The sequence below is a fragment of the Symphalangus syndactylus genome, chromosome 1 (genome assembly GCF_028878055.3).
Source record: "Symphalangus syndactylus isolate Jambi chromosome 1, NHGRI_mSymSyn1-v2.1_pri, whole genome shotgun sequence".
Classification (NCBI taxonomy): Eukaryota; Metazoa; Chordata; class Mammalia; order Primates; family Hylobatidae; genus Symphalangus; species Symphalangus syndactylus.
In genome coordinates this window covers 28,507,620-28,533,236 of record NC_072423.2, presented here as the reverse complement: position 1 = coordinate 28,533,236, position 25,617 = coordinate 28,507,620, and the positions used below count along the sequence as shown (strand labels likewise).

Genomic DNA, 25,617 nt, shown 5'->3' with positions numbered 1-25,617 from the left:
GATGCTAAAGGCAGCCTGCAAAGGGAACAAAGGGAAACGAATTCTAGAAGAGACTCTACAAGTTAAGGTTCTATGTAATTGTTGGGTAGATGCAAAACGGACTGGAGGAAACATTGCTTTTGATACACCTGCTGAATAGTTTCCTTTAAGGGTTGTCCTCCCTCACCCCCAAAGAAATTGGATTACTAGGCCAGGCGAGGTGGCTCATGCCTGTAATCCCAGCACTTTGGGAGGCTGAGGCGGGCGGATCACGAGGTCAGGAGATCGAGACCATCCTGACTAACACAGTGAAACCCTGTCTCTACTAAAAATACAAAAAATTAGCCAGGCGTGGTGGCGGGCGCCTGTAGTCCCAGCTGCTTGGGAGGTTGAGGCAGGAGAATGGCGTGAACCCAGGAGGCAGAGCTTGCAGTGAGCCGAGATCATGCCACTGCACTCCAGGCTGGGCAGCAGAGCGAGGCTCCATCTCAAAAAAAAAAAAAAAAAGAAAAGAAATTGGATTACTAATCTGAGACTTCAGAGTAGATGATGGGTAAACTGATTGATGATGCTAGTCTCCTAAGTATGTTTACATTCTACCTCACTCCACAAAAGATTTGAGTGTGTTTATAACATGTAATTTCCTCTAAGTTGAAAAAAAAAGAATGAAAAAACAGAGTGGTGGAAAATATATAAAGAAAAGGAATATAGGCTGGGCTCAGTAGCTCAGTAATCCTAACACTTTGGGAGGCCAAGGTGGGAGGATCACTTGAAGCCTAGAATTCAAGACCAGCCTGGGCAAGGGAGACCCCATCTCTACAAAAAATAAAAAACCTTAGCCAGGTACAGTGGTGTGCTCCTGTAGTCCCAGCTACTTGGGAGGCTGAGATGGGAGGATCACTTGAGTCCTGGAGTTTGAGGGTACATTGTGCTGTGATCATGCCACCGTTCTCCAGTCTGGACAACAGAGCAAGACCTTGTCTCTCGGGGGAAAAAGGAAAAGAAAAAGAAAAAAAAAAAGAATAGTAATATAAATCTAGGCCAGATGTCTCTAAACTTGGCAGTGGTGCATTAGGATCACCTGGGGAACTTTTAAAGTTCCTGATGCCCACGTGGCACCCTGTACTAATTAAATCATAATGCCTGGGAGTGGGAGGCAGGGAGGAGTAGTAGTAAAAATTCCCAAATGTTTCCACGTATAGCAAAATTTGGAAACTACTGGCCTAGGCTGATGTTCTCAGCCTTAAATGCACATTAGCATCACCTGGGAGGCTGTTGAAACTACTGATGTCAGAATCCATTAAATCATAGCCTCTGACGCTGCTTACTGGGCACTTAGTCTGTTTGAAAGCTCCCCAGGTGATTGCAATGTACATGCAGAGTAGAGAACCACAGCACTGGGGAAAAGCTGGTATATAGTTACAAAAGGGATTTTTTTTTTAATGGGTTCTTTTATGGCTTAAGACCATGAAACTGGTTCTGAGCTTCCTGGTGGCCAAAGTAGATAGAAAAACACAGTCAGTTTTAATAATTTTGGTCATCTGCCATGCAAAAGCTTACCAGTTTCTTGAAAGCAAAAGAGCTTTTCTTCATAGATCTGAAATGAATGTCTAGTTTATTAGTCTTCTCACAGAGGATGTTGATGTCATGGATCACGATTTTATAAACACCCCACAATAAGTGACATATGGCAAGTTTCGTATTATAGTTCCTAATAACCATACCTCAGGGAAAGACATGACCCCGAGTGCAGTGCTATAGGCTGTTGTGGTGGGTGTGTGGGAGTAGATGATAAAGGACAGGAAGAGAAACTGCCACACCCCTCTACAGTTTCCAGATATCACAGCCTTACCCAAAGGCGAAGCCTGGAATTGTGTACCTCCAGGATGTGGAAGGCGCGTCCTGTGTAATTAGAAATTATAATTTTTTACCAGCACATTTTAAGAATTATTTATTTATGTATTTATTTATTTAGAGACACAGGGTCTTGCTCTGTCACCCAAGCTGGAGTGCAGTGGCACAATCATAGCTCACTGTAACCTTGAACTTCTGGGCTCAAGTGAACCTCTAGTCTCAGCCTCCTGAGTAGCTAGGACTATGGGCCCATGCCACCACACCTGGCTAATTTTTTAATTTTTTTTTTTTTTTTGTAGAGACAGGGGTCTCGCTATATTGCCCAGGCTGGTCTCGAACTCCTGGCCTCAAATGATCCTCCTGCCTTTGCCTCCCAAAATGCTAGCATTATTATTCAATTACTTTTCTTTCTTTATAATATAAACTGTACAAATTTTTCAAAGGCTTGGCTAGTGAGGGTAGGTAGAGAAGCACTGACTCCTATCCATGAGGGTCACAGGCTAGGGCAAGGGCATCTGAGAATGCGTGTGTGTGTGTGTGTGTGTGTGTGTGTGTGTGTGTGTGTATGAGAGAGAGAGAGAGAGCATGTGCACGTGTACCTTTTGCTTATCAAAAGACTTTAGGGTTTTTTTTTTTTTTTTTTTGAGACGGAGTCTTGCTCTGTGGTTCAGGCTGGAGTGCAGTGGCGCAGTCTCGGCTCACTGCAACCTCCGCCTCCCAGGTTCAAGGGATTCTCATGCCTCAGCCTCCCCGAGTAGCTGGGATTACAGGCGCCCGCCACCACACCCGGGTAATTTTTGTATTTTTAGTAGAAATGGAGTTTCACCATATTGGCCAGGCTGGTCTTGAACTCCCGATCTTATGATCCGCCCGCCTGAGCCTCCCAAAGTGCTGGGATTACAGGTTTGAGCCACTGTGCCCGGCCTAAAGACTCGAGGTTTGAAAGGGTTGAAAAACCTCAGTATTGAAAGAAATCTGACTTTTAATATCTGACTTTTAAATAGTCCTTCATAAATAGTTCTCATTGGGGGTTTTGTGGCCTGTAAGTACTGTGGACTTGATGGCTCAAGACTTCTAGGGAAGGCTTCTGAGTAGGGTGTTGACTCCATGGGGCTAAATCGTCAAAGGAAACCTGTGCATTCTTCGGCACAGGTTTTAAGCCAGTCATGCTGCAGGGAGGCAAAGGAGAGCTTAAGGTAGCATGGGTGTGCTCTTTTCTTTTGAAAACGAACTAGCAGGGCGAACAGCAGATATTTTGTTATGTAGCTGGCAACGAGGAATATGATTCTTTCGGGTCAAGCGAGTTCTCTCTTAACTTCCTTGAATGAAAATCCTAAATGCATCCTGGTAATACCCAAGTAGGCACTTTGACGTTTCCTTTTCAAAGGCAAATGGAATGTTCTGCGTCTGTTTTCTTTTTGAACTCACAACTGCACTTAACATCTAAATTTAAGGAAAGGCTTCCGAAAAAGTCGACTGACGAATTTCTTTCACTTATTTAAAGTAGTCTCTTGCAGTCCTATAAATCGGAAGGATTAAATGAACTGCTTGCTAGAGAAACAGTAGCTGGGAGGTGGGACGAATCCTACGGTGGCTAATAAGACGTCTCTATCATTTGCATATGCAAAGGATAACCTTAAGCTTGAGTCTGATATTTCACGTTGCGGCTCAGAAATGAACTGCCTTTTATTCAAAGAACCATGCTGTCTGTTTTCGCGTGGGTGGGTGTGTACTCGGGGCGGGCGCTATGTTGGTTTTGTTCCCTGCAAGGTTGACACAGGCAATGGCGACTTGCGGCCACACTGGGGCAGCCTCTCCTCGGCTGGCAGCCGGGCTGGGCGGCTCGCTCCCGGGAGCTGACAATGTAGCCAAGTCCTGCTCGCCGGGGCCGCAAAGAATTTAAAGGGGTCTAGAAACATCCATCTTTTCCCCTTTTCACAGTTAACAGCGAGCTCAGGGCTCTTGGTAAAAAGACCACCGGGAGGAAGAAACGCTCAGGGCGTTTTTGTTATTGTTCGCAAAATCCTCTATCGCCCCCAAACGTCCAGCCTGCCCCCTCCTTAAAGCGGAGGGAACCCGGGAGGGGAGGGAGGGTCGGCGGCGCCCGCCAAGCGCGCCAGTACACGCCCCTGCGGACCCGCCCCGCGGCCGGGTGACCCCCGCCGCGCTGCGCCGGAGGCCCAGGGCCGGGGTGGGCGTGGGGCTGAACTCCACCACACCCGCAGCCCGCGGCCCGCTCCCCAGCCCGGCCTGTGATTGGCTTGGGGGGCGCGTGCGCCCGCCCCGGCGAGCAGGGAGGGTCCCCTTGCGGCGCCGGTGGGAGGAGGCGGAGGAGGGGGCGGAGAGAGCGGGGGCCCGGACGGCGCTAGCGAGGAGGCGGGCGAACCGGGTCCCCGGGAGCGCAGAGGAGGCTCGGAGAGGGGCGGAGAGCGGCGGGGTGGGAGGGAGTCGCGCGTTGCGGGGAGGGAAAGCCCGGCCAGGTCTGCGCCGCCGCCGCGCGCAGGGAGAGGCGCCGGGGCTGCAGCCCCGTGCTCGGCGCGCTCTCGGGAGCCGCCGGCCCGCTGGTCCCGCAGCCTTCCGGGAGGAAGCGGCGCCGGCAGCGGCCAGGGCGCGCTCTCGGGCACCCTCACCTGCCGGCGCCCGGCCGCTTCCCCGGCAGGGCGTGCGCAGGGTAGGGTGCGGGACCCGGGGGACCTGGAGGCAGACGGGAGAACCGGCCGTCCGCGCCGCAGCACAGCCTCGGGGAGCGCCTCGGACCCCACGCGGGGCGCCGGCTCCATGGCGACCGGGCTTGGGGAGCCGGTCTATGGACTTTCTGAAGACGAGGTGAGTGGCACCCCCTTCCTGCCCGGGACTCCCCGGGGAGTTCCTGTCCCGCGCCGGCAGGGGGAGGGGAAAGGGGCCGTCCCCTGGGTGCTCGTGCCCGGCGTCTGCAGGGGAGCCCCAAAGCGGGAGCGCCCCGGAATGGGATCGAGGGGAGCTTGGGTCCTTCCGCACCCCCCACCTTCCGCAAGCCGAGCTCATTGTTTGTAAATAAAAGCGGTGCGACGCCCTTGGAGCTGGGGGTTCACTCCGCAGCTCCTCGCTTTTGGGAGGAGAGGGAGGGGGCACGCGTGCCTCTCTTCCCTCTTCCTCTCCAAGCAGCGTCTCCCGGGGCTGTTGGGCAACTTTCCGCCTCTCGCCCCTGCAGCCCGGGAGTCCATGATGCATGTCACGTCTGGGTCGCGCGGCTGGAGACCCGGGACTGCGGAGAAGCCGGATCGTTTCCCCCTGGAACTTTCTCTCATGATTGTGTGGATCAGCAGGCGCTCAGAAGCCTGTGCGTGCTTATCCCGGCGGGAATGGGGGACACGCTGCGTGTGTCCCTCCCCTCGTTTTGCAAAGTCTACGGCCAGGATTGTGGATTTCGGAGCCTCGGTGGGGGAGGTGTTCAAGGCTGGTGGCAGGTGCTCCTGGAAACTTGGGGAGGAGGCTTGCAGCCCTGCCGTTTTTTTCCTCCCGAGGATTCAAAGCCCGGGACCTCCGGGGTGGATGGGGAGAGGAAAGCTCAATTGATCTCTTTTATTAATAAAGCGAATGAATAAGCCACGCCTCCCAGGCGGTCGGTTTCACTGGAAAGGGCTTTGTTTTTACCTTCACTCTCTCTTCTGTGTCTGCCACTCTCCCCTTTTGAAACAATCCTGCTAAATCACTGCCTAGTCCTCTCTCGACCAGCCACGCTCGGCTCTTATTGGTATGTTGCTCTGCCAAAAAGGGGGGGTGGGACGCTTGTCGCGGGCGCGGCGTGACAGGCAGGCTGGATGGAGCAGGTAGGAGTGGTTTGCCATCTGGCGGGGTGCGCGCTCAGGTCTGGCTCCCCTTTCGAGAGGTGAATTTACAACCCAAGAAGCATTACTCAGCAGGGAGGTATTTCCTATCCTTGTTGTGCATTTCATGAAAAGTTGATGCCTGGAAATTCAGGCGTTCTCGATTTCTCTTTCTTCCCCTCCCTCCTTTCTTTTCAGAGGTTCCCTCTTTCTCTCGTGATGGGGGTGGGGTTGGAAGAAAGGCTATTATCTGAGACAGGCTCGCGTTATGGCTCCGCTTTCTGCAGCTCTCCTACCCTGGCATGGTGTGTGTGTGCACACTGTGCCTGTGTGCTACGTAAGTGTGGAATGAAAGGTATTTTGGGGTGGGAAGGGTGTTTGGGGTATGAATTTTTTTCTTAGCGGTGCTAGGCAAAGCTTGATGTATTTATTTGATCAAAGAATGATCACAGTGCAAATAATGTGTGATTTGTGTGTTTATTTTGCCTCGCTGTGCTTTTGTAAAATAATTTCCCGTTTTGCGTAACTACCTGGGGATAGGTGAAAGTAGCATTGTTTCATTGACCGCGAGGGATTCTCCTCTCCCTCCTGGCTTCTCTCTTTGAGGAGCTTTTCCTTGCATCCTCTACTTCTCCATTTAATTAGTGGCAGTAGAGGGCAGGCCCTGAGTTGCAGAGACACGGACATTCCTAAACAAAGGGGCTGCTTGGGTTTACGTATTGCCGGGGGTGGGGGGGTGAGGACAGCTGCATTTCATCCTAGGTTCTTTTAAAAAATGTTTTAATAACATGATTATTTGTAAAAACTCCCCCGAAAAAAGGATTTTAAGAGTGTTTTGGGAAGTGCAACTGGATAAATGAAACACGTTAATATCACTGTTGTTTGTGCTTTATTTACATTGGCAGTGTAATCTACCTAGAGCACATCTTGCCACTTTTGTCCACAGGAGTCACTACTAATCATCATAACTGGTGTCTAGTGTGCAAGTGAAGCTTGGAATGTAAACAGTGTCCGAGTGTGTGTTGGCATGTGACTGGGTTCACTCCTGCATGTTGCTGGAAGGGAATTTGGGGCTGTATAGGAAATAGCAAGAGATGATGAAGACACCTTTTATTATCTATTTATTGCCATGTCGCTGGTAGTATTTAGTTCCACACACATTGTGTTTCATAAGATGAGTCTCATCCGTCTTCCTTTTTCAACTTTCTCCTACCAGTGAAAAAATAAGCCAGGGCAGTTTTGATGACTTCACATTTCATTGGTATTTGTTTTTCATGGGCGGTTTCCTGCTGTCAGGTTGCCCTTCAGAGAATCAGGGAATGCCTTCGTAGAATATTAACGACAAATTGTTGAATTTGCACAGCTTGTTTTGTCTCCCTGAATTAGTATGTGTAAGAAAAACCAATGGAAGATTTTAGCAGGCTCCGAAAGTAGAATGCCTGCTGAAGCAAACGGCAGGGTTGTTCTTCCAAGGCGTATTAAATATGTGTGCACTTCAGTTTGCAGACTTGGTGTGCTGCGGAATATCACATACGAAGATATTTTGACTGCTATTTAGAAGAGTGACCTCATAAACTTTTTAGCAAAGTAGACACACATACCTACCACACTGCATAAAAGTAGATTTGTATTTTGATTTGAGATTGATGAAAAGCAGGATATGTTTGGAGTGCACTTAGTTGTGTCCCATCTCCTAAAGCCTGTTGAGCTCTCTGCACTGATGATGATGAAGCATTGTATGAACCCAGAAAACGGGGATGCCAAAGCAGAGGGCTTAGGTGCTGTTCCTTGCATCATCAGCAGAGGTCTGTCCACTTTGTAGAAGGTAAGGGGTTGAGATGTGGGCTTTGCTTGTGTGAATGTATGTGCTATTTAATTTTTCCTGTGTGTTTCAGGCGGAGGTTTCTCTGGTGAGTTATAATTCATATTTACCCTGATTTAAATCATGTCACTTTAGGTAGCCAGATTCAAAACCATCAGATGAAGGACTTTTGGTGTTGGAGGGATTAGCAGTTTAACAAAACTTCTGATTCATGGCCCAAGATCAGATTTGGTTTGGAATCAGAACACTTTGGACTAGTTTCTGCATCTGGCTTGAGTCCTTGGTGGATTTTTTGTTTTGTTTTATTTATTTATTTTTGGCAATCTGTAGTGCATTTTGGCATAGTTTACTTATGAATGTTACTGCTAACTTTCTGAAATCTTTTATTCCATTTTAGAAAGGTATCATTTATTGAAAAGATTTTTCTACTGAGCAAAATCCTGGGATTGAATGGCAGCTTCTTATCACATTAGATATGACATTAAGTAATTTCGTTAGTAGTTAAAATGAAGCAAATGGCATAGAAATGAAGGCCAGGCTGACATAGGATAAATGGCACCTTCTCTCCTTATCCTGTACAAACACGGATAGTTGGCTACTTTTGAATGCCTCTTCTATACCAATGGTAAAAATCCGGCTTAATTGGGGCCACATTCTAGCCTAGTCACAATCAGTGGCTTGCATTATGTCCTTTGAGATGTGGCAGATCTGCTTATAGGTGCCAGTCACCATGGCTCCCTGCTGGCTTGGGGATCTTTCTACTCATTTGCATATAATTATCTACTTCTTAATCAACCATTAAGGTTAACTTTTGGCATGGGTCCTGTATGTTTTTCACTTCAAGATGCTGTCACTTTTAAGATGCACCATGAGAGCAAAGTGCTAAGCCTTGTGCACATACTATGTCATTTAATTCTCATGAGAACTGTGTGAGGTAGGCTCACAAGGCTCACACTCAACAAGGAATGAAAGCTCAAAGAGGTGACGTGACCTGCATAAGGACACAAAACAAGTTAAGTTATGGAGCCAGGTATTTTGAATAGAAAGGCCTAGTTTTTAACGTGCTGAATAATCCTTCCTTTCTGACAAATGCCTTGTAAGTTCTTAATATCTAGATTATTCAAGATGATGTAAGAGAAATAAATACCACTGGTTGCAAACTGATGGCTGCTGGGCCAGATTTGACCAGGAACCCTGCTTAATGTGGTCTCCAGAGTGTTTTAAAGCTTGGAAATTTCATGAAAATGGTAAAAATCTGGCTTAATTGGGGACACATTCTAACCTAGTTACAGTCAGTGGCTGGCATTATGTCCTTTGAGATGTGGCAGCTGGTTGTGATATGGTTGCAGTCACCACTATTTTCGATTGTCTTAGAGGTCTTTCTACTCATTTACATATAATTATCCACTTCGTAACAAACCTTTAAGGCTAACCTTTGGCGTGGATACCATATTTCTTTCACTTTAAGATGCTGTCACTTTTAAAATATGCCATTATTTCATGTACCACTAAGAAAAAATTGCTGTCAAGTTATGACATACTGTCTATCTTATGAAGCATCCTTACTTCAGAGAAGTTGAAATATGAAAACAAGGATATTTTAGAATTGATGTATTACAGTGACTAGAAACCTGGGAAAACTCCAAGCCATCAGTTTCAATATCCTCAATCATTCAGTACTTTTAAGTCAACGAGTAGTCAGATTTCTGCTTTTCTGTGTTTGAGAAAAGTGCTAGAAAAAGAGAAGTGCTCTTAAATAGGCATTAGCAAAGAAGGAACTGGGGGCCTAGATGATAGCCAACTGGATAGCCATCTGTAAGTGATTAAGAATAGCTGTTAGTTTTTAAAAAGTGGCCTGTGTGTATTTTCAAGAGATTACTTGGGAAACCCTATGTGCCATCTTTGCAGCTGTGCAAAATGGTGAGGACAAGATTGCTTTCAAAAATTGTGGTTTAGATTTTGCTTGGTTCTCAAGGTGAATGCTGACGGGCCGTTTTCTGAAGAGAGAGAAGGCTTGCCCAGTCATGCCAAGTCCAAGTGCCTGTGTCGGGCCTAGATGCTGGATGGTAGACTGTATAACCAGGACATATAGGTAATGTTTGAGAAACAGATGTTAAAAGGACCTAGTTTTCATGGTGACATTTAAAGTCAGTTTTTAAAATTCATGAATATAACGTGTTGTTTTAAAATTTGATTATAGGGACCGGGTGCAGTGATCACTCCTGTAATCCTAGCATTTTGGGGGGCCGAGGCAGGTGAATCACCTGAGCTCAGGAGTTTAAGGCCAGGCTGGGCAACATGGTGAAACCCCATCTCTACAAAAAAATATGAAAGTTAGCCAAACATGGTGGCACGTGCCTGTAGTCCCAGCTACTTGGGAGGCTGAGGTGGAAGGATCACTTAAACCCGGAGGCAGAGGTTGCAGTGAGCCAAGATCGTGCCACTGCACTCTAGCCTGGGTGACAGAGTGAGACCCTGTCTCCAAAAAAAAAAAAAAAAAAAAAGACTAATGAATAGAATTTATTTTCTTCAAGGATGTAGTGTCTGTGGAATTTGTAGACATTGACATTTTAATTTTCATTATATTTAGTTTTATTAAATCAGAATGTTATGATTGTTTATTTCATTATTGAACATCAGTTTCCTTAATTTAAGGAATAAAAATAATTTTGCTCAGGCCAGACATAGTGGCTCACATCTGTAATCCCAGCATGTTGGAGGTCAAGGCTGGTGGATCACTTGAGGTCAGGAGTTTGAGACCAGCCTGGCCAACATGGTGAAACCCTGTCTCTACAAAAAAAAAAAGAAAAAGAAAAAAATACTAGCTGGGCGTGGTGGTGGACACCTGTAATCCCAGCTACTCTGGAGGCTGAGGCAGGAGAATAGCTTGAACCCTGGAGGCAGAGATTGCAGTGAGCCGAGATCATACCACTGCACTCCAGACTGGGTGACAGAGTGAGACTCTGTCACAATAATAACAGGCTGGGGCAGTGGCTCATGCCTGTAATCCCAGCACTTTGGGAGGCCGAGGCTGGAGGATCACCTGAGGTCAGGAATTTGAGACCAGCCTGGCCAACATGGTGAAACTCCATCTTTACTAAAAATACAAAAATTAGCTGGGCTTGGTGGCAGGCAGCTGTGATCCCAGTTACTCAGGAGGCTGAGGCAGGAGAATTGCTTGAACCTGGGAGGCAGAGGTTGCAGTGAGACAAGTTCGGGCCATTGCACTCCAACCTGGGCAACAAGAGCAAACTAAAAAAAAAAAAAAAAAAGAATAGTAATAGTTTTGCTCAAAGGGTGAGGACAGTGACAAATGGTGATCCTCAGATGACTGTAGTTTCTTTACCATTACAGAATGCAATTCAAATGAAAACCATTGCATGGTACTCAGGTGTTTCTTCAATGCAGTGTGTGCCCACATCACCAGGAAGCTTACTTGGGAAAGTTTGTTTTGGGATTCTGGGGTACCTCAATATATCTGGTATATTTTCCCAAGAAAAATGAATAATCTTGGGGGGCCGAGGTGGACAGATTGCTTGAGCCCAGGAGTTTGAGACCAGCCTGGGCAACGTGGTGAAACCCCGCCTCTACAAAAAATACAAAAACTTAGCTGTGTATGGTGGCACGCACGTGTGGTCCCGGCTGCTGGGGAGGCTGAGGTGGGAGGATGGCTTGAGCCTGGGAGGTTGAGGTTGCAGTGAGCCATGATCATGCCGCTGCACTCCAGCCTGAGTGACAGAGCAAGACACTGTCTCAGAAAACAAAGGCAAACAAAGGAAGATCACCCCAAAGAAGAACTCCCAACATCTTAAAAGTCATTGAGTTTTGTACCCTTCAAATGGATGAATTGTGTTGTGTGTGAATTACATCTGAATAAAACTGTTTAAAAATATTAAGAATGATTGAGTGTGACATTATTGCAGCAGTACATTGGAGTTTCTGCTAAATTACTTTTGCATTCATTTCAAAAGGAAGCAACTATGCTCACTGCTAATTTAATCACCTGTCTGCTTGTGCAGTGTTTAAAATGGCATCATGAAAACATGGCAATGTGTGATAGATTAAGAGCCAATTAAATTTTTTATTTTGAGTTGCAAGATCTGTATTAAACAGATTTTACTGTTGCCCTTGAATTTCCAGTCTTAGGTGAGTAGCAGCAGTGAAAAAAAGAGATCCTAACTTAAGAGTTTTCAAGCTTTTTGATGTTGCAGGTATTTGAATACGTGGGTCTGTCTTACTGAAATATTTGTTAACTAGCGATAAAGCAAACTATATGTTGATCTTTTGGTAGTCCATGCTAAGGAGGATTAGAATAATATATAAATAATATAATGGTAATAGTAAGTATTAGGGCAGGAGGAATAAAGAAGGGTGGGAGAAGTGTGACAAAATGTTACTTTCTGTTTTTACATTGTTTCTCTTCCAGGTCACAAATGTATTTCATTTTCAGACTATAGGTGGCAATGTTTGTGCTATTCACTGTTGAATGTTACTGTTGGCTTGGGTGTTGCTTGTTGCTGGAATATGGAAATGAGAGCATAATTTAGAGTTGAGAATAAAAAAAACTAGATTTAGAAAAAGAGAAACTAGATTTAGATTTAGTAGAGACTTTCTAAATAGTCCTAGTTCTGCTGTGTGGACCCTTCTGTAACTTTCTGTTACTGACTCTGAAAAGGAGCTGATAATTATCACAACTACTGGTGTTTGATTAGCAGAGACATTCTTGATTCCTGATGCAAGACTGTGGCTGAAGTTTTAGCAGGGCGTTTGGTGGTTGGTGGTATAAAGATCTGGGCCTCTTATTTCATGAATAATAGAATCTCACTATGATTGTAATATTTTGTTTTGAACCCGAGTGCTGATTATTGTAATGCCTTTAGGTGAGAAAAGCCTTATTATATAAGTGTATCTGGGGTAACTAGCTTAAATTTGACACTCCAGTCAACTTTTTATCCCTGACTTAAGTCCTGCATTGATTCAAAACGCACTAAGTTAAACGGCAAGGCTCTCAGATTCCCTTGCTGTCATCAAATTCAGTGTTTGGTGACTTCTTGGCAGGCAGACATCCACTAAGAGATTTTGTATTCTTTTTATACCTCCTATTCACCAAAAGAAAAGGGCCATTCAAAAGTGAGTTTTTCTTTTTTTTTTTTTTTTTTAAAGTTTAAAAAGCTGTGATGTGGCTGCCCATGGTGGCTCATGCCTATAATCCTAGCACTTTGGGAGGCCAGGGCAGGCAGATCACTTCAGGCCAGGAGTTCAAGACCAGCCTGACCAACATGGCAAAACCCTATTTCTGCTAAAAATACAAAAATTAGCTGGACGTCATGGCACGCCCCTGTAATCCCAGCTACTTGGGAGGCTGAAGCAGGAGAATCGCTTGAACCTGGGAGATGGAGGTTGTGGTGAGCCGAGATTGCACCTCTGCACTCCAGCCTGGGTGGCAGAGTGAGACTCTGTCTCAAAAAAAAAAGCTGTGATGTGAAAGCTGTCCTGTGAAGGTGGAACATGGAAGGGCTTGTAAGGATGGTGGTCCCATGAAGAGGATGAACAAACTGAGGGAACTGTCCTCTTGCTGGTTTGGGTGATGTCCCATCACCTGTCACTTTGTTTGGGCTGCAGTGGACCAATGATTTCCCAGGCACACTGAAGTAACAAGTAGATGGATTGCTTGAGTGGCTCCAGCATGTTTCCACCTCCTGTCTACCAGGCAGAGACCGTGTTCTCTGTTTTGAGGGGACCCAGAGGTGCAGTGACAAGGGCGTGATTTGCATCTCCACCCCCTGGTCTTGCCTGTGTTAACAATTATTACTTTTTTTTTTCCAGATGGAGTCTCACTCTGTCGCCCAGGCTGGAGTGCAGTGGTGTGATCTCGGCTCACTGCAAGCTCTGCCTCCCGGGTTCACATCATTCACCTGCCTCAGCCTCCCGAGTAGCTGGGACTACAGGCACGCACCACCACGCCCGCCTAATTTTTTTTGTATTTTTAGTAGAGACGGGGTTTCACCATGTTAGGCAGGATGGTCTCGAACTCCTGACCTTGTGATCCACCTGCCTCGGCCTCCCAAAGTGCTGGGATTACAGGTGTGAGCCACCGTGCCCGGCCAACTGTTTTTACATTGTAATTAATTTCCAGTTTCCAACCTGACTCAAGGCTTAGCTCTTGGTCTCCTTGGGTGCAATTTTGGATCATGTCTTATAATGTGTATTTAAAAGCGTGTTGTAAAGCTGGAATTCCCATTGTGGGTAAATGCTGAGATTGTTGTAATAGTGAGAAGTGCACTTGGGAACCATGGCCAACACTTCCCTAGCTGACCGGAGATTGCACTGAGTTGCCCCCGTTGAACATATGTTATGAATGAATGTTGGAAAATGCGAAGCCAATCATTTTTTTTACCTGACCTACGTGATGTTAAGTTTTAGATTTATGTTTTGGCAAGTGAGTGTTGGATGTCACTAATGTGAGGAGGCCGGTGAGGGCAGACTTTGGGTCAGAGGTAATGTAGGAGATGAAGACCCTTTCTATTAATTTTTCTTGTTTAATTGAAGATGTTCATGTTGAATGGGTTTTATTTACATGTGTAAGTTCTTTTTTTCTTAATGCTAGAAGTTACTTTGGTTTTTCAGAAAATGCAAGTAGCCCTAATCTATTTAGAGAATTACTTTGCTTAGTAAGCCCTCAGTACTATTTAGTAATGGGGAGAAAATGTGTTTGTGTCCCACAGCGTGACAGGCTCCACAAACTTACTTATGAATCTCCTAACTACCCTGAGAACCTGAAGAATGGGACTTTGTGGAGAATCTTCTGCTTTCTTTGCTAGTCTCTATTTTTCCTTCTCAGTTATTAAGTGAGTTGTCTTTGGGTGTCCTCATCATGCTGACTTCATCTTGCCCAGTTTGTTTTGGGTAGAGGAAGGAGTGCAAGGTTTAAACAAAAAGCAAAGCCTGTACAACATGGTGAGACCCCATGCCTGTGGTCCCAGCTACTTGAGAGGCGCAGGTGGAAAGATCATTTGAGCACAAGAGTTCAGGGCTGCGGTGAGTAATGATTGCACCACCGCACTCCAGTCTGGGCAACAGAATGAGACCTCATTTCAGAAGGAAAAGAAAAAGCAAGACTGAATCAGTTCACTTCGTATTATCCTTCTTGCTCTCATTCCTTTTGTGCTTCATGCATTGTGTGTGACAACTGGATGCAGCCATAATTATTGTCAGTAACTTGGTTTTTAAGCTTCCAACTGTATTTCCTCCTCACTTGTTAACACCAGAAGATAAATGAACGTGGCTCTTGGATTGAACTACATCTACAGGGAGCTGAACTTCCCATGTTGACTTTGAATTCTAGAGTATGCTTATGCTGATTCTTGAGAAATTGGTATGTGCTGTGCCTTTGGAATTGATACCTTAATTTTCAGGAGTATTATTGGTATTATTATTAAAGAGAACACTTTAAGCCAGGAGTAAGAGCTTTTCCTCTTTTTGAGAAGTGAGGTACAGAAGAGTATACTGCAGCTGTGGGAGTGATGGGTGGGGTGGGGCAGTGTTGAAGAATATTTAATACCATGAAGATGTCACCAGTATAATATTAAACAGAAAAAGTAGGTTATAAGACAGTGGATCCAGTAGAATCCTATTGTGGGTAAAAGTGTTTATATGTAGAGAAAATGACTAGGGGCTGGGCACAGTGGCTCACACCTGTAATCTGAACCACTTTGGGAGATAGAGGTGGGAGGATCATTTGAACCCAGGAGTTCAAGACCAGCTTGGGCAGCATAGTGAGACTCTGTCTCTATAAAACAAGAAAGAAGAAAAACGGACTAGGGATATATTCCAGCATGTTAGTGGAGGTTATCTTTGAGCAAAGGGGATTATAGGTAATTTTTTATTGTCTTGTGTTTCGCTTACATGTATTTTCTGTATTTCTACAATAAACCTTTTTTTCTTAATATAAAAGTAAGTTTAAAAGTGAGTTTAAAAATCCCTGAAAGGCATGTACTTCAAGCTTCAAGTGAAAGATATAGTACTTGTTCAGCACAAATATTGATATAGTGTTTGTTCAGTGGAACACTTATTTAGGGTCTGCCTTGCATTTTGTATCTAAGGATTACAAGGTCATTTTCATGTTAGGAGCTCACTACTACGTTGGGAGTTGGAGAGATAGAGCAAGGATTATTTTAAGGAAAAAATGACTGGTAAATTGTATTTTTTTTTCTCCACTTGCAGTTTGCAAAATAGATGTTTCATTTCTCTCCACTGTGGACACTTAAAGTTTGAATTTCCATCCTTCTGTGCACTCCAGTTGCGTGAAAGTAATTTACATTGCTAGTAGTGTTTTGGGTTCTCTGAAATTTTTTGTGTGTGCTATGGAAATTGTCACCTGTGATCAGACTCAAATCTGTTTCTCCTTATTATTGTTTTCTTAGGTTTTGAGTTAGAGACCTTTTCATTACCCTATAAGGTGTTGAATAGTTTTAGATGTCAAAGTGATAGCTATGCATAGCTATACTCACCTGTGAGCGGTCAGTTCTTCATTGTTTCTTTCAACTGACTTGTAATATCCAGCCACTGTTGGGTATGACCTAAAGTATATCTCTTCCCAAACAGAAGGGTGGAGTTGACAAACACCATGTTACTTTTAATCAGAGACTTGTCCTTGTCCCCCTACCCCAGCCTTTTAATAATTCTGAATTCATGTTGCAGTTGATATGTGTTTAAAGTGTTGGTAGGTTTCTTGTACTCACGCCATCCTCCTCCACTCCCCTCACCCCCAAAAAGTGACAGCTGACAGTTGATGGTGTCTTAGAATTGTGAGGCTTGAGTTGGTCTGTCTCAATTCATGTTTTATGGTGGCCCATAAGTTGTGAAAGATAATTGATAGTTGTCATGGGAACTAGTTGTGTTGTTCAGCTATGATGTCTCAATTAGGAAACGTTCACTTAGAAGTAAGGAAGTGGGCCAGCTCAGGGATGTCTTGTCAGCAACCAGGTTCATTGTTTTTTCTGCTTTCCCTTCAGCAACCTGGCTCTTTCCAGGTCTTCTTGGTCCTAGGCTGGCTGCCACTGACAGAGCTATGCCTTTTTTTATTTTTTTTACTTTTTTTCGAGACAGTCTCACTCTATTGCCCAAGCAAGAGTGCAGTGACACCATCTTGGTTCACTGCAACCTCCGCCTCCTGGGTTTAAGCGATTCTCCTGCCCCACCCTCCCGAGTAGCTGGGACTACAGGCATGTACCACCACACCCAGCTAATTTTTGTATTTTTTAATGGAGATGGGGTTTCACCATGTTGGCCAGGCTGGTCTTGAGCTCCTGACCTCAAGTGATCTACCTGCCTCGGCCTCCCAAAGTGCTGGGAATACAGGTGTGAGCCACCGTGCCCAGCCATAGCTATGCCCTCTTTTTTTTTTTTTAAACTATGTACTTGTAAAGGAAAGAGAATGGCCTCATGTGCCTTAAATCTTCCCTTGCGTCTCAGGGCCCACAGAGGCTGAGATCTGTTCATCCTGCAACCAGTCACCATGGCAAGGAGGAGATAGAATTACCTTTTTTTCCTTACCTCTTGAGCTGGGGGTAAAGTCAGGCATGGTGACCTTGCATTCCACACCTTGGATAATCCGTCCACCTTCAGAAATGCCCCTGGCTTCATGAAACGCACATGCTTCCTTTCTCCAGGGAGGCAACCCGAATATGCATCTAAGTATTGCAAGGATCTCTGGGTAATATTACACCCGAAAGGAGGTTGTGTTTTTTTTTTCAATTATCTGGTGATTTATGACTAAATAGGCTATGTCTCTCAAAACATTGAACCTACAATGGGCAAGATAAGAACAGGATGACTACAATGAACCTTCTCTTTGGAGAAGGGGAAAATAAGATACTCACAGTGGGGTAGCTGGCTGAACAGGAACAGCTGGGAGCGTTTGCTTTGGTCAGCCGGTCTGGCAGCTTGCCTCTGCTGAAGTCCGTCCAGGGCGAGAATCTCCCTTGGTCATTGTCCTCTGCGGCTGCACCTGGATGGGGTAGGCACTGGCAAAGCTCCTTTTCTAGGGTGCTGTTTGGCATTAGTCTGGGGCTTCAGGATTGGTGGTCTTGGGGTTGAATAGCCACAGGCTTGTTCCAGCCTTACTGAGAATGTCTTTGGCAAAACTGCTCCCAGGAAAACTCAGGCTCTGAGTTTTGTGTCTAGTCAATTCCATGGGCTGGTAATGGCAGCCGGTGATCTTCCCTAGGTGAGGTCTCTGGTTCTGGGAATTCCTGGGTCTTAACAGTAAGTCCCACAGCCCTGCTAATCCCCACTGCATCTGCCTTGAGGCAATTTAAAAATAGCCTAGAATGAAGAGGCACACAATTTGGGTCTAACAGACAACAGGGGCAGTTTAACCCAGTCTGCTTTTGCTCTCTGGTGTATCAAGAATGAGCAACTTCCCCACACTGGGATTGTGGGACTCTGAGTACCCACTTCCTTTCACTCAGCCATTCCAATTTCTTAAAGCAATTTTTTAAAAATGGTTTCTTAAAGCAATTTTTTAAAAATGGTGGTAAGGCCGGCTGCGGTGGCTCACGCCCGTAATCCCAGCACTTTGGGAGGCTGAGGCAGGTGGATCATGAGGTTAGGAGATAGAGACCATCCTGGCCAACATGGTGAAACCGCGTCTCTACTAAAAATACAAAAATTAGCTGGGTGTGGTGGCACGCGCCCATAATCCCAGCTACTCGGGAGGCTGAGGCAGGAGAATCACTTGAACCCGAGAGGCAGCGATTGCAGTGAGCCAAGATCACGCCGTTGCAGTGAGCCAAGATTGCGCCACAGCACTCTAGCCTGGTGACAGAGTGAGACTCCATCTCAAAAAGGTGATAAAATACACATGACAGAATTGACTCTCAGCCACATTAAAGTGTATGGTTTGGTGGCATTACATGCATGCACACTGTTGGGCAGCCATCACCCCCATCTAGCCATAGAACTCTTTCATCTTGCAAAACTTGAAATGCCATACTCGTGAACAAGTACCTCCCCATTCCCAGCCATTCCAGTTTCTTGTAGCACATCTTCTCTTTGATACAGAATCTTTGATAGGGTTTTGATTGCAGGCAACAGCAGTTGAATCTGATGAATTCAACAGAGAAGAAATTAACTGAAGGAATTTGGGGTAGCACAGGAGTACTTGTCACACTGGAGAGACAGGCCTGGACAGGGGTCAGGGACCAGTGAAGCCTGGGCATCCAGAATCACAGCTGTTAGTGCATTTTATTATTTTTATTTAAGAGTCAGCTCAGAGGTCACTGTTCAAAGCTGGGCACTCTGTGTCTCCAGCTATCCCTCTTCACATCCCAGACTCAATAGCACCTTCCTGCATAGTTACTTCTACTGAATACTTCACTGACAGCAATGAAGGATTGTTTGTTTATGTGCCTGTCTCATATAGATTAGGCACCTCTTCAGAGCCACAGCCACATCCCAATGATTTATCTCCAGTCCCAAGCACCGAATCAGACCCCTTGACCGTTTACTCCATTCAAGTGATGATCTCAGGTTAGACAATCATGAGGTCAGTTGGTCAAAGCAAAAACATCTTTTTAAATGTCTTTTGGAATTCTAATTTGTTTATGCAATATAGATTACTCCTCTTATTTTTTCTTTTTTTTTTTTTTCCCTTAAGAGATGGGATCTCAGTATGTTGGCCAGGCTGGCCTCTAACTCCTGGGCTCAAGCATTTCTCCCACCTTGGCTTCCTAAAGTTCAGGGATGACACGTGTGAGCTACCACGCTCAGCCCCTCCTCCTATTTTCTAGTCTGTATCATTACTGAGAATTTTACTCTTTATTCTCTTTCCTCAAATTCTAAGTGAAAAGACTTCTCTCCTCTCTAGGCCCCAAGAGAGGCAAATGTGTTCCACAGAAGGTCGCAGACCCATGTTTGATTGCTTTATACCATATTTTCCCCCCAGAGGCTCATAAAAGGGCAAAGAAGGTATTGAAACTGCCACTGTCAATACCAGAGCATCTGCTTGAAACCAGTATTTCTTTTGTGACTCCAGGATCCATGCTGCCTGGCTAAGAAGGGCAGTGTCGGCCGGGCGCGGTGGCTCACGCTTGTAATCCCAGCACTTTGGGAGGCCGAGGCGGGCGGATCACGAGGTCAGGAGATCGAGACCATGGTGAAACCCCGTCTCTACTAAAAATACAAAAAAATTAGCCGGGCGTGGTGGCGGGCGCCTGTAGTCCCAGCTACTCGGAGAGGCTGAGGCAGGAGAATGGCGTCAACCCGGAAGGCGGAGCTTGCAGTGAGCCGAGATTGCGCCACTGCACTCCAGCCTGGGTGACAGAGTGAGACTCCGTCTCAAAAAAAAAAAAGATGGGCAGTGTCCTCCTTGCCCAGGTGTTAAACCACAACAGAACTAGAAAACTGAGATGTCACTCCTCCCCTGGAGTGACAGCAGTGTTAGGAGGTTTGGAATCTGCCAACCCACCTCATCCTGTCCATGAAGTTGTCACTTGGCTAGGTGTTGATGTAAATGTGCTGCAGAAACAAACTCACCTCTTGTGGGACATGGCGACTCTGGTTAGTAACAATGTATTCTTCAAAATTGCCAAGAGAGTAGATTTTAAATGTTCTTCGTGTGCAAACTTGGTAAGTATGTGGGGTAATGCATAGCTTAACTAGCTCGAATTAACCATTCCACAGTGTGTACATATTTCAAAATAACATGTACATGATAAACAGATACAATTTTCATCAATTAAAATAAACATTTAGAAAAACTAACATAAATCCTCACAATAGCCCTTTGAGGTAGGTGCTGTCATTTTATAGGTGGGGAAACTGAGGTACAAGGAGGTTAAATAACTTGGCCAGGATCACAGAACTACTTAGTAAGTGGCTGAGCCAGGACTTGAACAAGCAGTCCGGTTGTAGACACTCTGAGTGGAACCATCACGCTGTGGTGTGTCCGGGAGTGCTTCAAGCAGGGGTTGGTTGGAGGTGGGGTTGGGGTGGGGAAGGCACAGCTAAGGCCTGAGTGGCCAGACCATAAAAGCCAAAGGAAGAAGTGGCTGGATGTGAACAGCTTTGTGGACCTCATCAAGGAGCTGGGACTATATTGTTTGAGGCACCTTGAGAAATCTGTTGAGATCTGGGCTTTTCTTATTAGTTAGTAAGTATGTTGCCCAGACTGGTCTCAAACCCCTGGCCTCAGGTAATCCTCCCATCTCAGCCTTCTGAGTCGCTGGGATTACAGGTGCAAGCCGTTGGGCCTGGCAATCTGGGCTTTTCTAAAGCTCACCGTGCAGCTTTGGGGAGACTGGATTTGAGTTGGATAACCCTAGGCAGTTGCATAGCTGTCCAGGCAGAAATGGTGGTGATGACGGTGAAAACGAGCCAGGGGATAACGCAGGAGGTATTTAGGAGGCAGATTCCATTGGATTTGGTCACTGATTGATTAGGTACAAGAAAAGGGAGGTGTCTGGAATAATCCCTAGGTTTCTTCAGAGGACTAGGTAGATGGGAGGAGGGGAAGAAGCCTATCTCTATTAAATACTTAGTACAGTGGCTCTAAACTGGGGCCTGTCTTGCACCCTTCCTTCTCCCCTAGGGGACATTTGGCAATGCCTGGAGACTTTTTTTTTTTTTGAGACGGAGTTTTGCTCTTGTTGCCCAGGCTGGAGTGCAATGGCACGATCTCAGCTCACTACAACCTCCGCCTCCTGGGTTCAAGCGATTCTCCTGCCTCAGCCTCATGAGTAGCTGGGGTTACAGGTGCCTACTACCACACCCAGCTAATTGTTATATTTTTTAATAGAAATGGGGTTTCACCATGTTGGTCAGGCTGGTCTCAAACTCCTGACCTCAAGTGATCCACCGGTCTTGGCCTCCCAAAGTGCTGGGATTACAGGCATGAGCCACTATGCCCGGCCGCCTGGAGACATTTTTGATTGTCACAACTTAGGAGATGCCTTTGACATCTAGAAGGTGGAGGCCAGAGATGCAGCAGAACATCTTACATGGCACAGTACAGCTCCCACAACGATCATCTCGCCCCAAATGCTGCTGAGGTTGAGAAATCCTGCTGTAGTGTAGTATCAGTTTTACATGGTTATCTAATTGGATCCATGAGCCAGTCATGTTAGATCAGAAATATGATTTTTCCTGTTTTTCAGATAAAAAACTGAAGCTTAGACAGGATGGGTCACTTGGCCAAAGCTCTGCAGCTAGTAAGTGTTAAGAGCCAGAATTTGAACACAAATCTTCCAGATGTCAAAATCTACTCCTTCTGTTTACCCTGCTGCTTCATGTCTCACAGTGATGCCAAGGAAGATGCACATTGGACTGAGGGTTTTTTTTTTTTTTTTCTTTCTGTCATGGTGGCTCCAGACTAGAGGAGGCAGGAAGGAAGGTGGTTATTTATAGTCAGCTGTGCATAGGATCGATTTTTTTCAATCCTGAAGGACTTGCAGCGGGTAGTTCAAAGAAATCTCCTTTAGACGTTGGCTTTCCCTTGCAGTTACAAATACGGGAACATTTACCATCTTTTGCTTTAAAATATACTGTTATAATTAAGATAAGGTAAAATGTAAAACTTACAACTTAAAAACTTTATTCCCTGTGCATATGAACTATGGCAAGCTTCTCAAATTAATTACTATCCCTTTGGGAAGGGATAAGAGGCAAAAGGGAATTTGGAAGATCATGCAGGACCACTGTGGATTTAGAGGTAGCTGAACTATTAAAAATATTTTGATTTGCTAGAGGTACAGAGCCCTTTTGAGAATTAGTTTGTTTTAGTCGAGAATGATTAGAGGGCTAAAATGATATATAGCTCTAAATAGGAAGGTTTCTAATTCTTTGGCTACTGTCTAATTTAATGGTTATTGTCCAGTTCTGGGAAGATTCTGCATGTATGTAGCAGCCTCCCTTGGCTATCCATGATATTAGAGCTCTAGGGACAGAGTTCTCCCAGTTGAACTTTTCTTAATATGTCATTATTGGTATTTTCAAAGTTAAATGTGTATTTTAAGATAGTCTTTGGATGGTGTTCCGAAGAAGGCTGCTTTGTTGAGATTGAGATAGTTGTCTTGCGGTTGTGATTTCTCTTTGTAAAAAGAAGTCTTTGTGTCGGTCCCAGGTCTTTTCTCTTGATCACCCAGTACCTGGGTGTGCTTGGGCTCTGGTGAGTGTGAGGTCTCTGTACTTCACCTGTGGAGTCTGTTGTCCTGAAAGGTGCCGGCTCAGGTGGTGGTGCTTTGAGGGGAACTTGTTTGCAGCACCTTCCAGTCTGCTAGAAAATAGATGCTTAGAGGGGCATTTTGGGGTGGAATCTGATCATGGAGTTTGGTAAGCAAACAGGGCCTCAAGCTTTATGTTGTGAGAGAGAAATACTGAGTTTATGTTTTAATTATGGCACAGACTAATACAAAATCAGATGAAAAATGGAGAAAAGGAGAGCTTAAAACTTTGCTGTTTGTTGCTGTCATCTAAATGTAGTTGGTAGCCAGCCTAGATGGGACCACAGCATGGCACTAAAGCGCAGCTGCTGCTTTTCAGATCCCATGTTCATATTCACATGTGTACAGCGTGAAAGTACCAATAGAAAATTTTGACAAAGAAATTGAAGGGTTGGGCCCAGCGCGATGGCCCACGCCTATAATCCCAGCACTTTGGGAGGCCCAGGCGGGCGGATCACGAGGTCAGGAGATCAAGACCATCTTGGCTAACACGGTGAAACCCCGTCTCTGCTAAAAATATAAAAAATTAGCCGGGCCTTGTGACGGGCGCCTGTAGTCCCAGCTAGTCAGGAGGCTGAGGCAGGAAAATGGCATGAACCCGGGAGGCAGAGCTTGCAGTGAGCCAAGATTGTGCCACTGCACTACAGCCTGGGTGACAGAGCGAGACTCTGTCTCAAAAAAAAAAAAAAAAAAATCGAAGGTTGATAATTTTATTTATTCTTTTTTTTTTTTTTTTTAAAGACAGTATCTCACTCTGTTACCCAGGGTAGAGTGCAGTGGCGTCATCACGGTTCACTGCAGCCTTGACCTCCCAAGTCCAAGCGATCCTCCCACCACAGCCTCCCAAGAAGCTGGGACTACAGGCACTCGCCACCATGCCCAGCTAATTTTTTATTTTTATTTTTTGTAGAGACAAGTTCGTGCTGTGTTGCCCAGGCTGGTCTCGAATTCCTGGGCTCAGGCAGTCATCCTGCCTCAGCTTCCCAAATTGCTGGATTTATTTTCGTGAGCCACCACACCTGGCCAGGGGCAGTAAGTTAAAAGATACCTTCTAAACTCAGCCCAATATTGAAGAGTAAACATAAAAATACATGTTTTGTCTATTATACTGTTACTGTTACTCAATGCTTAACTAATTGTGCTTATGTTTTTTTTCTTCGCCAGAATTTCTCTTCAAGGAGCACGTTATTCTAATATTGCTTTTCTTGGGAAGAACAATTAGTCATGAGATAGTACAGCTTTTTTTTTTTTTTTTTGAGACAGATTCTCGTTCTCTCGTCCAGGCTGGAGTGCAGTGGCACGATCTCGGCTCACTGCAACCTCCATCTCGTGGGTTCAAGCGATTCTCCTGCCTCAGCCTCCCGAGTAGCTGGGACTACAGGTGCCCACCACCACGCCTGGCTACTTTTTTATATTTTTAGTAGAGACGGGGTTTCACCATGTTAGCCAGGATGGTCTCGATCTCCTGACCTCGTGATCTGCCCGTCTCGGCCTCCCAAAGTGCTGGGATTACAGGCGTGAGCCACTACGCCTGGCCCAGTGTTTCTTAAAATACATCCAAACATAAAAAGAACAAGGATGTTTATAGCTGGTGTATCACCATAGCCATCACTGTAACACCGTAACAAACATGCAAATTTGTTACAAATCTAATTCTCAAATGAATACCATTCAAATTGATAGCATGATTTTAATGTGACAGGTGATGCTATTTTATTAAAACTCTATCATCTGTGCTCAGGAAGTTGTGGCTGCTAGGGTAAGATTTCCTTTCCTAACCACTTATGTGCCATTTGGTGATAACATAACACCGTTTTCCTTGGTTTCCTTTATTCAAACTTCTTTTGTACTATGTACTAGAGCATGAACACATCTTTGACCTAAAGTTATGTTAGCTGGAGACACAGCAGAACTACTGTTGTCATCTTGATCCTGAATACAAGGGCTGATCGAAGCCCCAGGAATCATGGGGAAGTACTCATTTACATAAAGTGGTCATGTAGATGATCTAAAATATGCCCGTTAGTGTATTAAGATCATAACTGCCTAAAGCTTCCTGTGCCAGGAGTGGTCTTAGCTCTCAAAGAAGTCATAGTCTGGCCAGGCATGATGACTCATCCCTCTCATCTCAGCACTTTGGGAGGCGAAAGGATTGCTTGAGGCCAGGAGTTTGAGACCAGCCTGGGCAACATAGCTTGATCCCATTTCTTAAAAAATGGAAGTGATATCCAGGGATGGAAACCTCCCTGCTGTAGTGGAGCCTCTTCAGTTGGCACATGTATTTTGCTCACAGGTGCTATCAATACATAGCTCTGATTCTTCAGAATATAAATAACTATCACCTGACCCCAATACGGTATCTATATTGCGATTGTTCATTAGATCTAAAACATCTTGTGCATTTCTTGCTGCTTAATCATGCACAGACCTTGTCTTTACTTTCAAAGACAGTTTGGTACTGAAAATTGCTCTGGTAAATTAGCACAATTTATTTAATCTCTGCTCTTTCCAATCTTTAGCAACGTTTTTTTCATTGTCACCATCAGATGACTTTGCTGAGCTTCCAACTGGCAATTGCTTTTGTTGTATTTTTTAAAGGCAAACAAAAATCAATTATTATTGGCTCTAGAGTGCCTGGCGAGGTGGAGCTCAGTTCTTTGTGCATTGCACACTGTGCTGCTGGTGTCTCAGCTGCCATGCTTGTGGTTGCATTACTTTCCTGTCTAGCTTTGGTATTCTTGCCTTTAAAAATTTCTTTTTCCGTTTGCTTTTCTTAGTCAGCGATGACAGTAAAATAAGGAACGACCTATTTATTGTTTTAAGAGATACGCTGGATGGTGCCCAGGCAGGTGAGCATTGCCATTCAAGGTGGCCTCTTGGTAGACTGCATTTACTCTTAATCGGGTGCCTATGGGTCAGTGCATTTCTTGGTCAT

General features: G+C 45.2%; 1 protein-coding gene across 10 annotated transcripts in view; it reads left to right on the top strand.

Moving 5' to 3' along the window:
- Positions 1-4,176: 4,176 nt before the first annotated feature.
- The window catches only part of NEDD4L (NEDD4 like E3 ubiquitin protein ligase), a 368,499-nt gene continuing 347,058 nt past the window's right edge, over positions 4,177-25,617 (top strand). For 3 of the 10 annotated variants that reach the window (XM_055297882.2, XM_055297880.2, XM_055297875.2), the window contains exon 1: positions 4,177-4,659. In XM_055297882.2, coding sequence (XP_055153857.1) covers positions 4,612-4,659 — 48 coding nt within the window. In that variant the 5' untranslated portion in view covers positions 4,177-4,611. Of the gene's footprint in view, positions 4,660-5,547; positions 5,567-5,649; positions 5,977-25,617 lie in introns of those variants that run through there. The other 7 variants (XM_055297905.2, XM_063639336.1, XM_063639344.1 and 4 more) reach the window with 7 other exon arrangements.